The sequence below is a fragment of the Pyrus communis genome, chromosome 4 (assembly GCF_963583255.1).
Source record: "Pyrus communis chromosome 4, drPyrComm1.1, whole genome shotgun sequence".
Classification (NCBI taxonomy): domain Eukaryota; kingdom Viridiplantae; phylum Streptophyta; class Magnoliopsida; order Rosales; family Rosaceae; genus Pyrus; species Pyrus communis.
In genome coordinates this window covers 27,219,193-27,233,464 of record NC_084806.1, presented here as the reverse complement: position 1 = coordinate 27,233,464, position 14,272 = coordinate 27,219,193, and the positions used below count along the sequence as shown (strand labels likewise).

Here is a 14,272-nt window from a genome sequence, read left to right as displayed (position 1 = left end):
AAAACTTTGAGTTTTAATCAAAAAGACAAAAATATGGTGTAAGTGAAGAGTACTGGAAGTGACTTTTTAGAGTAAAAATGATTTTTTTGTTAAAAGTGAACAGTACCGGAAGTGTTTCATTAAAACTCCCAAATACTATCTATATCCACTCTTTCATCATGTAAGCTCATTTAGTATCCCCAACTTTTGTCGAAAGTGAATCGTGGTTTTACTTAGAGCAAAGTGCGCAGTACGCACCAATACATAGAAATCTTAAGAAATTCATGAAAATTTTAAAAATCTTAAGAAATTCATTAAAGAAGTTCATACAAATTTATAGAAATCTATAATAGGAATCCATATAAATCTATCAAAATCCATATATAATTATAAGTCTATTAAATGCCGATAATATCGTTTTTTTAAGAGGGCGATATTTTCACACATATCCACTTAATTATCGTCAATATATTTTCAGCATTTTAATGCATATATTTGGGTAATATATCGATAATATCGCGAGATGAAACCCAAAAATACTTGAAAAATGCTGAAAAGTCTCAATCTTGAGCATAGAGGGATTCAAACCCCTCCCTTTGTCAACCACGCACCTGGGCCTTATCCAACTCGCTACAGATGTGTTTGTGATTACATATTCAGTCTGTAATATTTATATGGTCATTAAGATGTCTGCAAGGCTTGCAAGCTAATATTTATTATCTAGGATAAATTTCTATATTTAAAAAAACACCAAGGGACTTCGAACCCCTCCCATTTTACTTCTTCAACACCTTGACCACCATATCACTTATTTTTTGTGAAAATATGCTAAAATATTTATATATATGGCTTTGTTTTGAATTCTTTTTGCAAGAAACAAATTTGCACATGACAATGAATGTTTGACAATTTCTTTTCAAGCATCTACTTTTGAACTACTCATCATTTCACTCACCTAACTAATTAGTTGTAGTCATGTTTCTATATATATGGTTAGGTAGTTCTATTTCTATATATACAAATAAAATCAAATGGTCTCATGCCGTCCCTTATTCTCAACATCTCTCCAAAACAAAACATAATGCTCATGTTATTCTCAACATCTATCAACCTCAATTTCCCCCCAAGTTAAAAAAAACTGAACTATAGTAAGTTATTCTCATTCATTATTGTTATTTAATTTGCATGTTTGTTATTATCTATTCCAAATTTTTGGTGGTATTATATTTTAATTTGTGTCAATTAATTACTTAGTCAATGGCATGTGGTTTTTAATTTTTCTATTTTTTATTTGGTCACTTACATGTGTGTGTATTGCCTCTTAATTCATTATTAAAGACTTTATATGTTTTCATCACATTTGTGTAATTATTATTTTATTGTTGGTCCACGCAGATTCTATTTGGCCTTTACACAAAGGGTTCCATATTTAAGGTAAGTTTACAAACTTATATTTATATTATTGTAATTTATACAACAACAAAAAAATTTGTGTGGACTTGTGCATGTGATCTAAGAACCAAATAATACTTGCATGTTAATTTTTTTGAAGTAATTAAGTAATGTTGTATAATTATTCCCTACGATAATTTTAATATGTTTAATGTTATTTATTATTTTATTATCAAATTGGATTATTATTCATTAATATTAGGTTTTATTATTCCATATTATTTTTATAATTACTTAAATTCTTACAATCATTTTCTTTACTTCCTATTTAATTCTTCTGTAGAATAACTTTATTATTTAGGTTCTCTTATATAACCGTCACTACTATATTTTTTGGCCAAAAAACAATTGCCTAATTTCCATGAAAAATAAATATAGGTATGTTTAAGATGTCTAGTGGAGTTACTAAATGTGATCCAGCTTGGGAACATGGAGACCCAATAGACGGAAACAAACATGGCACAATTTGCAAATATTGTGGTCGGGTAATGAAGAGTGGCGGAGTGACACAACTTAAGTACCATCTTAGTGGATTAGATTCAGGAAATAATGTCCAACGATGCGATAATGTCCCCCCATAAGTGAAGGCATTCATCACCACATTATTAAAAAATAAAAAACACCAAAAGGAAAAGAAAACACATGGAATGGAAAATATTCGAGCTGGGCTACGAGGAGAAGTCATTGGCCAAGCAGTTGACAGTGATGATGATGACGATGAGGGCGAATGTGATGATGACATGGGACTTGAAGAACGACGCAATTTCAAACAAGCATTACGTGTCTCCAAACAGTCAGCATGGGAAAGAGAACACCTTCATAAAATTTCTAATAGAGCACAAGGTTTCGGGACAAGTGGTGGTGCACAAATGAGACGGGGAGCAAGTGTTAGAGAATCACAACCAACACCACCAATAGCCGCAAGTTTATATAAGTCATCCAAAGCACGTCAAAATAGTGTTTGGAGTTATTTCACAGGAGGTAATGTGAAGGAGGGAATGGGGCGTCTAATTAGCAAGTTCTTTATCTATGAAAATGTCCCTGCTGAGAAGGCATCAACACATTATTTCAAAAATATGGTATTGGGATGTCAACAGGCCGATGTTGGAGTACAACCTCCCACTCCCTATGAGGTAAAAAACAAATATTTGGAAATGAAGTATAAAGACATTGGCAAGTATGTTAACAAGTTGAGGTCAAAGTGGGAAACTAATGGTTGCACAATCATGTGTGACGGATGGATTGGCCTGACCAGATTGTCTATCATAAACTTCATGGTATACTCTAAGGGAAAGACAATTTTTTTGAAGTCCGTTGATACTTCAGACCATATAAAGAACTACAAGTATATTTACAAATTATTAAGGGATGTAATCATGGAGGTGGGAGAGCATAATGTTGTCCAAGTCATGACCGACAACGATTCTGCATTTGTCAAAGCTAGAAAAAAGTTAATGAAGCATCATAATGTGTTTTAGAGATCATGTGCAGCACATTGTATTTATCTCATGTTTGAGGCAATGGGGAAGAGAGAGAATATTGCTAATGTCGTAAAAAGAGCTAGAATGATCACAAATTATATTTACAATCACGATTGGTTGTTGGCAAAGATGCGTGAATTTTGCAAAGGAGAAATTATTCGTCCAGCTACCACTCGATTCGCCACCAACTATATTGCATTAAACAACCTACTTAAGAAGAAAGCAGGGTTGAAGCAACTATTCACTAGTGACGATTGGGCCAACCACGATTTCAGCCGCTCAAATGCAGGTTGTATGGTGGAAAGTATAGTGCTTGATCATGCTTTTTGAACTCAATCAGAACATGTGTGCCAAGTGTTTGAACCTCTTTACAAAGTTTTACGGATCATTGACACAGAAGTGTATCCTACTATGAGGGCAATATATGAGTTGATGCGTGTAGTGAAGGAGGACTTGGAAAGAAAACATGGTGCAAGCTGGGTCATAAAGATAATTGATGACCGATGGTATAAAATATTATACCACAATTTGCATGCAGCAGGTATAAATTATGTTATAATTTGCAATTCATTTCTTTAGTTGCATAAGTATTATTTCTCTTATTAGAGTATGTGTTTCTTTGAATAGCATATTATTTGAATCCTCGATACCAATACAGACCCAGTGTTGGAGATGATGGTACCCTTATACGTGTTGTACATAATGTATACTCTAAATTAGACCCTGCATCACCAGCAGTTGGCCAATATGGAAATGAGGTACACAATTACTTAAATTATAATAATTACATTGTTGGATTAAACTAACACGATTTATTGAATTCAGCTAACATGGTTTAAAGATGCAAGAAGAACTTTTGGAGAACCAACATCAGTTATTGCTCGAACAAAAATGTCTCCTAGTGAGTGTAAACATATTTCACTATCAGTTTATAATAGAATTTGTTGGAGTTATTAGGCTTATCAACATTGTTTTTCATTATAGTTGAATGGTGGATCATGTATGGGACTGATGCACCAACTGTGAGAAAGTTAGCAATCAAAGTATTATCACAAACAACTTCCTCATCTGCTTGTGAAAGAAATTGGAGTACATTTGCACTCATACACACAAAGCAAAGAAATAGTTTGGCTCATAGTACGTTGGAAAAATTAGTTTATTGCTACTACAACATGAAGCTTCAAATTCGAGATAAGGAAGCAGAAATAGATGATGTTGACCGTGGTGACCCACTAGATGTGTTTGATATTGTTGCTGAAGATGATGATACAGAGGGTAACCAACTTTATCAATGGATTAGACCTCTTTATTTAGATGATGATGAAGGTAACCCAGCTCTAAGAGTTGTTGAAGAAGCACGTAATGAAGGGATAAATGTAGAAAGAGTATTAAAGGAGGAGGTGGGATCTAGCAGCGCTAACTCTTTGGAAGAACTTTTGCACCCAAGACCAAGAAACACTGGAATTCCACCTTTTTCCAATCCTACACAACCACAAGATCCTGTTGATACTAATGATAGCTCTAGTACAAGATCAGGAGACTCACCTACCACCGGAGGTGGGAATGATGAATGATATAGTGGAGCTGGAGGTAGTGGTGGATATGGAAACTATGTTGGACCACTTCCCGGATTTATGAGCCCCTTCACTGGTGAGGCAAACTTCACGCATGCAACACAGAATGAGGACCATGGCAGTAGGCAGGCAGGACCAAGAATTGGTGCCATAGGGAAGGACTATACTTGTAGAGAAAGAGGCAAGGGGACTTTGTCAAGTCAAGAAGATGACTCGTTAACTATAACTTCGGACTCTATTGGAGTGGGAAGTAGTAACTATGGTTATACTTATAACCAACCATTTCCCTACCCTTCATATCTTATTCTTGTTGGGATGGAATTGAGTGACTCATGGAAAGAATCTGAGACTCAATCTTCAAATGATTTTGCTTATGGACAACGTCAACCAATCTCGGATCCATATGGGTGGCATGTTAACAATTACATGCAAAACTATTTTGGGGATTTATCATTTGATGACTACTCTTCACAATACACTTACTCTACACATAGAGATGATGAAGATAGTGAAAATTTTGAACCTCGTAGGAACTCTATGTGGTACTAAGCCACTCATGTATCTTACCATGCAATGTATAAAGCGTAAAATATTTTACTAATTCATTATATATAAATGATTATGGTGTGTTTAAACTTCTTTCATTACTTACTATATATTTTCTACACTCACAATGTTTGCCAGCTCGCTATATAATCAACTTAAATCAGTTAAATCCATCATGCAATGCATTTCCTTCCAATTTTTTGTGATAAACTAATAGATAATTGACTAAATAAACATCCTGCAAAGTTTCAATAAAAATTTCCAAGTTTTTCTTACAATTTCCGTGGTTTTTATTCAATTTTTATCGATATCGATAATATCTCAATATTTCCATCGAAATTTCCGATATCATCGATATTTTAGACCTTGATTTCAATAGTTTGTGTTCTCGTTTTTTGTATCATTGCGGAGCAAGGTGTATGCTTATTTTGAGAGGAAAATTAATAAAAAATACTTGAAAACTTCGAATTCTAACGATAAAGATAAAATAAAGGATAAAGTGAACAGTACCAGAATTGACTTTTTAATATAAAAATATGGTTTTTCGTTAAAATGAACAGTGCCGAGTTCGCATGGACTTGCTTTCATATTCTTAGAAAATGAAAATGCTTTTATGTAACGCTCATCCCTTCCTGTGCTTAAAGCTCTGAGAGAGAGAGAGAGAGAGAGAGAGAGAGAGATCCCTCCCACTGTGAGTCTGTGTCCTTCCCATATCCCTTTATCCTAGCTAGCCCACCTTAGGAATCTCTCTTCCTCTTCTCTCTGTTTCTTCATTATCCTGAACAGAGAGAATTTCACCCAGAAAATTAGAAGCCCATTTAATTTTCAATCTCCATTTGGGATTTGTGGGATTCAGTTCATGAAACAACGTTATGTGTATTTTTGCAATCGAAATTTTTCGCCTGGCCAAATTGGAATTACAGGTAAAATGCTTGTTGGCTCCCGATGCTTGCCAAACATTCAAGAGTCCCAAATTTCTGAAGGACCTTTGGTTGTTCCTCTTGATTGTGAATGGATTTGGCATTGTCACAGACTAAATCCAGTACCCTCATTTGACTGAACTGTTGTAGTTTTGATAATCTTTAATCGACATATTGAGTTGCTAAGCTTTGTGTTTTGGATCTGTTATTCTTGTTCAGTACAAGATCGACTGTGAGAAACTTTATGGAAAGATTCTTTACAATTCTAATGTTTTATCCTCTGTTCAGGCCTTCAAGGCTCTTGTATAAGGCAAACCAAATAAATTTGGAATAGTCTGTATCCAGTTGAATGTGTGATTTGCAATCGAAAATTTATGTTTCTTAATTTCCTGTTGTCCTAATAACAAAAATATTAGGTTTAAAATATTCTAGTCAGAAACTTAGTTCGGCACTGCACCAAACACTTCACTATTTTTATCCTGCTTAGTCCAAACCAATACAATTCAGATTGGTCCCTAAAACTAATCTAGTCCTAGAAAATCTGGTGCGACAAACGCACCCTAATTGCATTTAATTTTATATTTTTTTGTGGTATGAAAACGATTCCATGAACCTTTTGGGGTTTTGATTGAACGAGTACTTTTATTCACATGAAATGTAGGCAGAAGGTTGAAACTTGATGTATGGGACAGTAGAAAGGGAAATAAATAAAGCACATTTGATTTAGATGTTGCAGTACTTTGATAATAATAACAACTTAATCAAACATTAATTGAACCTTAAACAGCTGAACATCAGTTAGTTCAAGATTGTAGGGTCTTCACTGCATGCTTATATCTAATGGGCTGCATCTTCTTCCTCGCAAAATTTCGTGTATTCTTTAGGTCCCAACAAGGATTCTAGCTCTGATGGACTGCTGGGCTTGATCTTGATCATCCATCCATCTTCATAGGGGCTGGAATTGATCTAAATAAACCCAAAATCGATTAACGGTTTAGCAACATAACATGTCAAACTGTTTCAACAAAAGTACAGTACTTTATCAAAACGTGCATGCGGAGTATATATAATGAATATTTGAAGAATATTGAAAGAAGGCTAACCATTGCTTAAGGAAAAATAATACGTATAGGCAAAAAGGAAGATGAATTACCAAACCAGGAGATTCAGTAAGCTTTGAGTTAACCTCGACGACTTCGCCGGAGATTGGGGAATTTATATCACTGGTTGCTTTGACACTTTCAACAGCTCCAAAACTGCCTCCTTGAGAGACTGAACGACCAGATTCTGGCAGCTCAACAAACACTACTTCTCCAAGATGGTCCTGAAACAAAGCTTCACCTACATCACCCATTCCATGGTCTATACACTTGCGTGCAACTTTTGAGATGATTATTTTATATTTTGTTATGTCGATGTAACATTATGGAAACGAAATAATTACACAACACAATTCAGAAAAACAAATAGTTCTTCAATCCAGTTGCAAGAGACATCGAAGATAAAGAAATGGAGATATGCATATTAATATTAACCTGAGCATGATCAGTGATACCAATTGTTGCCACTGAGCCTTCATGTTTCACCCACTCATGTGAAGATGCATACTTCAATCCATCCAAAACTGCAATATCCAAACCTTTTCAACTTAATTACCCAAAAACAACAAACTTTAAAATACCCCAAATACATAGCACTCCTAAAATTCACCATCTTCTTTGACAAACGATGACATTTACACTAAATTTATTTAAACTACGAGGTGGGGGATTCAAACTTGAGTGCAAATTACTGCAGATGATGGAGCACACTGCTCTAGCCAACTTCGCTAAAACCAAATCTGCATAGCACTCATAAATTCTAGTTGAACAAAATCATGCATGAATTGGCAGCATCCTTCGATATTAGTAGCATCAAACAGATGTAAAGAAATTGACTTATTAAACCATATAATATGAAGTTGAGAGAGGAGTGTGTAGTGTACGTACCAGTAGAAAAGCATCTGGAGAGAGAAACTGCAGGAGAGAGGTGGGATTTGGAGGCAGTGGAGATTCTGAGTGCATTGGCTGTAGAAGAAGCCCACAATCTCAGTGCCATATTTCTTCTCTCTGTCTGCCGAACGCTATCTCTTTGGGCGTCTGGTTATCTCAAACTTCCAAAGGCTAATATCAAAGAAAGGACCAAGGAGGGAAGGACACACTTCGGTTGGGATATGTCGTTTTATCTTGGATGAATGGTTGGCAACAAAAGCTTCATCCCAAGTCTGAAATACGAAGCCCCAGTTTATTTTTTTTATTTTTATTTTTTTTAGTTATTATTTTATGAATCTCAACTCAAGCTCAACTTGTCCTTAACTTTTAACTTTTACTCATCGTCACTGTGAAAAATGAAATTTAAGGTGATGTGAGAGTAAGAATATCACGTCATGGTAAAAACGTACGTTGCAATATGGAGAGTAACACAAACTTTTACAAGCACACAAAGGTTCAATAGACCTCCAATAATCACAAATAGTGGTGAAAATCAGCACTTTTATCCTCACAAACTTCTTACAAGCACAAACGCAATTTCGTACCTGAACCAAGCTAGTCACATAAATGCAAATTAAACAAAGCCCATTTTACGGGAAATTCTTGACTAGCTTGGTTTAATTTGGTTTAATTTCCCAAAACACACGAGAGAAATTATGCATTCGGGTTTACCCAAATGAGTTCATAAGTGACCCGAATGCAAGGACCCCCTTGTGAATGCCTTACGAATAACTTTCAAATCACAAGTGCACCATCACATAAAGGTTTTGTGCTATGAAATAAAATGGGAAGGGGGGGTAATTTTTTTTTCAAGTTACAGGAGAAGCCTGCAATGAGGAATATTCCTAACCAACCAAAGGTTTCTTTTCCTGCAAGAATACACTGATCCCTTCCATCCAAATTCAAATCCTGAGGCCGGACCAGAGTGAATTTTGAAATTCGAAAAATCAAATCCAAAAGGATAATCGATTAAATAACTCATTTGGTTGGTGCAATTCACTTAAACATGCCAAAAAGTGAACCTTTTTCATTCCGCAAGCAAAAGAAACAGCAGTTTCAACGTCTCACAGTACGTCAAACTACAAATTACGAAAGCGAAAGGGAACAGAAACAAACAATTCTGTGTAAATTCAAAACCAAAAACACAAATATTAAATACGGAAACTATAAAGTCTGGTTACATGATCTTTCATGCTGCAATCCCCTGCCGAGACGAACCACAAGTTTAAAGAACTAAGTGCTTTCTCATCAGCAAGTACACTTCCCGGTGCATGCTGCAAAGGCACAAACCAACCATCCTGCAAGAAGAAAAGGTCTATTGATTACTACCGGGAACATCAAAAAGTTGGGCACCTGACAAATCTATTTCTTCGGTCTTAATACCTCAAATATTATTAAGTGAAAATCTAAACTCCACTGGACTGAAAACTTCTATCTGCTAGTTACACGAAAGTATTCTCGTACATCCGCATCAAATACATGGGTGCTTCAAGTATGTAATAGACAAAAAAAAGGAATGCAACTGGTCCGAAAAACATGTAATATGCAGAAAACATACACCTGCCTAAAGCCAAGGCTCATAATAACGAAATCATTATAATAAATTTTGGGGTGTGATATCCACACCCCATTTTACTTCTCACACACCATTTTAATTTTTGGCCGTCGGATCAGATGAATTGAAGAACATCAACAAACATAAATTATCAAGGGGTGTGTGAGAAGTAAAATGGGGTGTGTGGATAGCACACCACTAAATTTTTCCCAATAAGTGGTCAAAAGAAAGACAAGCTGAACTGAAAGTGATGCAATGTGTCTGAGGTACCTCAAATATTTCAACGCCTTTGGGTTTTTCCTATTGAGCGCTTTCCAGAGAACAAGTGCTTTGGTTTTAGAGTGGGAATGACCCTATCTGCCTCTCCACGACGAGCATCCTTGTTTCTATTCTTATTAGATTTCCTGGCCTTCTGTAGTGCCTTAGCCTTTTGATTAGAGTCCTTGAAGCCCTCTCCAGGGGCAACTTCAGTCGGAGGCCTTGACCTAGACCTTGAATGGGATCTAGATAACATACGCTGCTTCTTGTTGGGTGTATCCACATCCATAGCATCACCATCATCATTATCACCCCTGTCAACTGATCTCTCTCTCTTCCGCCCCCTAGAGACAGATCTGCTTCGGGCCCGTTCAATTGCCCTACTAGGATCAATTCCTAATTTTGATAGCTGCCTCCCCATTCTCTTTGTTGTGAATTCCCTATCCTTGTCAAATTTCCTTGGTACAATGGGTCGACTCTCTGCTGTGCTTTTCTTGATTCTATGTTCTTGAATGAGCAAGCTTTTCTTTTTCCTGATCGCAGCCAATGTCTTTTTCTCTTCTGGAGTCAATTCCAATCCATCCATCTCAAAATCATCACCGTCCTCTTCCTGACGGAGTCCTTCTTCTCGTTCCAACTCCTCAAGCCTATGTAAAATATCAGGATCAACAAAGTCAGACACATTGTGCCCATCAAGAATTTCTGGCATGACATCCTCTTTCCATTCATCATTAGCTAAGATATAATGCTTCTTCAAGCTGGCAGAGTATACACCTGCACCACCATTCTCATTCTCCAAATCCCTTTCTGTCTGTCTCTTTTCCTTCTCCGCTGCTTGCTTAATCTTAGCTTCTATAACTGCCTGAGGTATGCATGGGGGCCTTTCCTTGTTGTCACGAGGCTTTGGCATGGCAACATGAAAACGATTTAAGCAATCATTTATCTTTTTGGATTTCATCTTCAGCTCAACTCTCTGATTCAACAACCTCTCACAAGCTGCATTCTTTACGGCAATTACCCCCTCCTCAGTCAAAGTACTCATGGTCAAGAGTACCCCATCATCATTTGTAGCCTCACCTCCCTGACCAATCACTGTCTTCATAGCTTCAGATTTCATCTCTGCGACCAACTTCTTGTCTTCCTCGGATATACCATCCAATGGCTGCAAATCAGTCTTGTTGCAGACTATAATCAATGGTTTGTTCATAAACAGAGACTTGATGCTATGAAAAAGAGCTGCTTGTTGGGCAATGCTGTACCCACAAGACCCTGAGATGTCCAAGAAGAACAAAACCGCAGCTCTCAAGTGGGCCAAAGCTGTGATGCTGCACATCTCAATAATGTTACGGTCTTCAAATGGTCGGTCCAAGATCCCTGGTGTATCAATTACCTGGTACCTCAGGTATTTATAATCTGTATGCCCCACAAAGAGTGACTTGGTGGTAAAAGCATAGGGCTGGACATCCACATCAGCCCTTGTGATCTTGTTAATGAACGAGCTCTTTCCAACATTCGGATACCCACAAATCAATACTGTCCTGGTATTAGGGTCAATTGAAGGTAGCCTTGCCATGTGCTGCCTAATTTGTTCCAGGTAAGCTAAACTAGGACCGATCCTCTTTATAACCGTGCACATGCGGCCAAGAGCAGCGACCTTGAGACATTTGCATCGGTAAAGTGAATCACCATACTTCAACAACTTCACATAATCCTTAGAAATCTTTCCAATAAGATTTCTTGCAGTATTGATTTGGCCAAGTGCAAGCTTGTAGTGGTCTTTGTTGTAGAGAACATGAAGGAGGTCGCCATAAAAAGGATGGATGTCATCCAGCCTAGGAAACTCATCAACTATCGTGGAGAGCTTTTCATGAAAATTCTGTTGGGTATATTTGACTTTGCGCATATAGAACTGACGAAGGCGGGAAATGGCATAACCCTTGTGGACTACAGTTGGGGTCTGCCTCTGAGTGCGAGACAGGATAATGTCAATGAAGTCCTTCCCATTTGGTACAACAGTCATCTTCTTGAAGTTATATTGAACCATGTTTACTTACTGATCTGCTTAAAAAAATATAAAAAAACAAGTTAATACCCAGGTTAGGTTTACCATACACTGAAAGTCAAAAATATGAGTATCCTAATTCCTAAGTTCCTAACCAATGCAATAATAATTAAAACCTGATTCTCACAGCACATCCTCTGATTTAAAACGTCTAGTTTATATTCACATTAGTTTGTTATACTAAAAGAACACACAAGAGTACTTCTCAACACAAAAATTAACAAGAAACATGCCAACACCTTAACAAAAGCCACTGGAAAGATGCATATAACCCAGAGATGTATCAATACGTATCAGCAACCATTAACACAAATTTTATAGACAGAAACAACTATATACATAATGAACCTAAATGACTAATTTCATCACTAAAATCATAAGTTCATAACTGTCATTTATGTACTTGTCAACACAAAAATTAATAAGAACCCCACCAACACCTTAACAACAGCCACAAGAAAATGCATATAACCCGGAGATGCATCAATACGTATGAACAACCATTAACATAAACTTTATAGACAGAAACAACTATATACATAATGAACCTAAATGACTAATTTCATCACTAAAATCATAAGTTCATAACTGTCATTTATGTACTTGTCAACACAAAAATTAATAAGAACCCCACCAACACCTTAACAACAGCCACAAGAAAATGCATATAACCCGGAGATGCATCAATACGTATCAACAACCATTAACATAAATTTTATAGACAAAAACAACTAAATAGATAATGAACCTAAATGACTAATTTCATCACTAAAATCATAAGTTCATGGCCGTCATTATGAGAGTGAAATTCCTCACTAAACCGCACATAACCAAGCTTAAAATTCAAAAATCTCTCAGCATGAACAAGTATGAAACCATTCAAGGGCAGTTGTTACTTGTTACTAATCCAAGAATAACAAAAGACTCACACAACTTGAGAAAATTTAGCTAAAAACATTATGCTTCATTTTTTTTTCCCAGGAGAATTTAACAAATAGTAACATACAAATGAATACATGGTCTGCAACAAAACAACATCAAAAATCCTGATACATGCGTAATAAGATGCAAGCTTGGATTAATCACACTAATGACTCGTTGAGCCGCTTGAGAAAAGAGATTAACCAACGAATATTGTGATTTTTGTCAGTAATAAATTACAGATATTGCTCAAGCAACTTTCTGATAAGAAATGGTGTAATTTTAACTTTAAAAATATGAAAAAATCTGAACAAGTAAAGAAAACAAGCTGCAAATAAATTAAAAGAAATACAAAACCCCAATTAGAAGAAGAAGAGTATGCGAAATGCGGTGACGGAGATCGGTGAGGACTTACTTTACGACAGAGTGCGAGAGGGGACGACGAAGATTTCAGAGTTCGAAGGTTTCAGAGTTTGAGGGTTTGAGAGAAGCGGCGGCGGCGCCTCTAGCAACTGGAGTTTTACACACAACGAAGAAAACTATATAAGGAAAGGGTTAGGCTTTTCTACCGCAAACCCAACTAAACAGGCCCAACAGGCCCAATTGATGTGATTTTTTGTGTTGGTTTTTCTAGGGTTCTTGGGCGAAGAGGCCACTCTCAAAAAGGAAAAATGTCGATTAAATTTTTCTTTTTCTAATGTGCGTGCTAGTATATGCCTACATGTTTTGTGTATGAACATTTTTTTTTTATTGGGAAAGAACAAACAACGTGGAAGTAGGGTAGAGAGAGACTTATTTTTTATTTTTTATTCTTTAAATCAAAGATATGTTAGTATCACAGCTAGGGTTGCAGACTTGCAATAGAGTCGAATGGATGGGAATTCATGGTCTGGTGGTTTTGTTATTTTTAATATTTAATTTATTTATTTGATATTTTCTTTTTCTGTATATAATTATAACCGATTTTTTTGTTGTTGTTTAAGTAATTAGTTATAACGAAATCTCCGAGATAGTACATCCTTACATCTCATTTAACCTCATGAAACTCAAAATTTGATACTTAACCAACTCAACATGTGTCTCACTTTGCCTATGTCATCATAATACAGTATCGATTCAGTGACACATGACATGCCTCGATCCCAATATCCTCTACACACCAGGATGGGCACGTGCTAGGCAACACCCAAGGGTGACGAAGCCATTTTAAACATGCATACAAATAAAATATGTAATTAGAAATAAATATGTCAATATGAAAACGTGTTCAGAGCATACAACTAATCAAAAATAATGTGAAAGAATTACTATAAGAAGGTACGAACAAAGGAATGGGTCCTCCACTGAGAAGACTCAAAGATATCTATCTGGAAATGCCCTGACACCGGAATTGTATGCCTTGATTCTAAATCCTGAAGGGGGCGCATAACAAAGGGTGAGTGGACCAAAGTTTATAATAATAATAAAAACCGATTTCTTTCTGAACATATCCTA

The 14,272-nt window shown here is 36.2% G+C and overlaps 3 protein-coding genes across 4 annotated transcripts; 1 reads left to right on the top strand and 2 right to left on the bottom strand.

The window, feature by feature from the left end:
• Positions 1–2,951: 2,951 nt before the first annotated feature.
• On the top strand, positions 2,952–4,486 carry LOC137732917 (uncharacterized). The gene is made up of 5 exons (XM_068472164.1): positions 2,952–3,201; positions 3,310–3,453; positions 3,540–3,670; positions 3,738–3,813; positions 3,897–4,486. The coding sequence occupies exons 1-5, from the start codon at positions 2,952–2,954 to the stop codon at positions 4,484–4,486; spliced, it is 1,191 nt and encodes a 396-aa protein (XP_068328265.1).
• A 2,164-nt stretch (positions 4,487–6,650) lies between these two features.
• On the bottom strand, positions 6,651–8,149 carry LOC137730822 (glycine cleavage system H protein 3, mitochondrial-like). Its single transcript, XM_068469805.1, has 4 exons — positions 7,941–8,149; positions 7,488–7,576; positions 7,106–7,276; positions 6,651–6,918 (listed from the first exon to the last, which is right to left on the bottom strand). Exons 1-4 carry the CDS (start codon positions 8,047–8,049, stop codon positions 6,790–6,792), a joined length of 498 nt encoding a protein of 165 aa, XP_068325906.1. The 5' UTR covers positions 8,050–8,149; the 3' UTR covers positions 6,651–6,789.
• Positions 8,150–8,989: 840 nt separating this feature from the next.
• Positions 8,990–13,302, bottom strand: LOC137730844 (nucleolar GTP-binding protein 1-like). Of its 2 annotated transcripts, none has more exons than XM_068469834.1 (3): positions 13,194–13,302; positions 9,808–11,856; positions 8,990–9,280 (listed from the first exon to the last, which is right to left on the bottom strand). In XM_068469834.1, exon 2 carries the CDS (start codon positions 11,837–11,839, stop codon positions 9,818–9,820), a length of 2,022 nt encoding a protein of 673 aa, XP_068325935.1. In that variant the 5' UTR covers positions 11,840–11,856; positions 13,194–13,302; the 3' UTR covers positions 8,990–9,280; positions 9,808–9,817. The 2 variants fall into 2 exon arrangements, with proteins under 2 accessions (XP_068325935.1, XP_068325934.1); XM_068469833.1 differs by having other exon boundaries at positions 9,808–11,853.
• Between the last annotated feature and the right edge of the window lie 970 nt (positions 13,303–14,272).

What these genes read in the sequence shown, in the direction of transcription:
- LOC137732917 (XM_068472164.1), top strand. Translation starts at nt 2,952, where the DNA reads ATGGGGAAGAGAGAGAATATTGCTAATGTCGTAAAAAGAGCTAGAATG. An exon ending in TTGGCCAATATGGAAATGAG is followed by an intron (nt 3,671 to 3,737) that starts GTACACAATTAC and finishes TATTGAATTCAG; the next exon opens with CTAACATGGTTTAAAGATGC. An exon ending in TCGAACAAAAATGTCTCCTA is followed by an intron (nt 3,814 to 3,896) that starts GTGAGTGTAAAC and finishes TTTTCATTATAG; the next exon opens with TTGAATGGTGGATCATGTAT.
- LOC137730822 (XM_068469805.1), bottom strand. Translation starts at nt 8,049, where the DNA reads ATGGCACTGAGATTGTGGGCTTCTTCTACAGCCAATGCACTCAGAATC. An exon ending in CTCCAGATGCTTTTCTACTG is followed by an intron (nt 7,577 to 7,940) that starts GTACGTACACTA and finishes TGGATATTGCAG; the next exon opens with TTTTGGATGGATTGAAGTAT. An exon ending in GTATCACTGATCATGCTCAG is followed by an intron (nt 7,277 to 7,487) that starts GTTAATATTAAT and finishes GCTTTGTTTCAG; the next exon opens with GACCATCTTGGAGAAGTAGT.
- LOC137730844 (XM_068469834.1), bottom strand. Translation starts at nt 11,839, where the DNA reads ATGGTTCAATATAACTTCAAGAAGATGACTGTTGTACCAAATGGGAAG.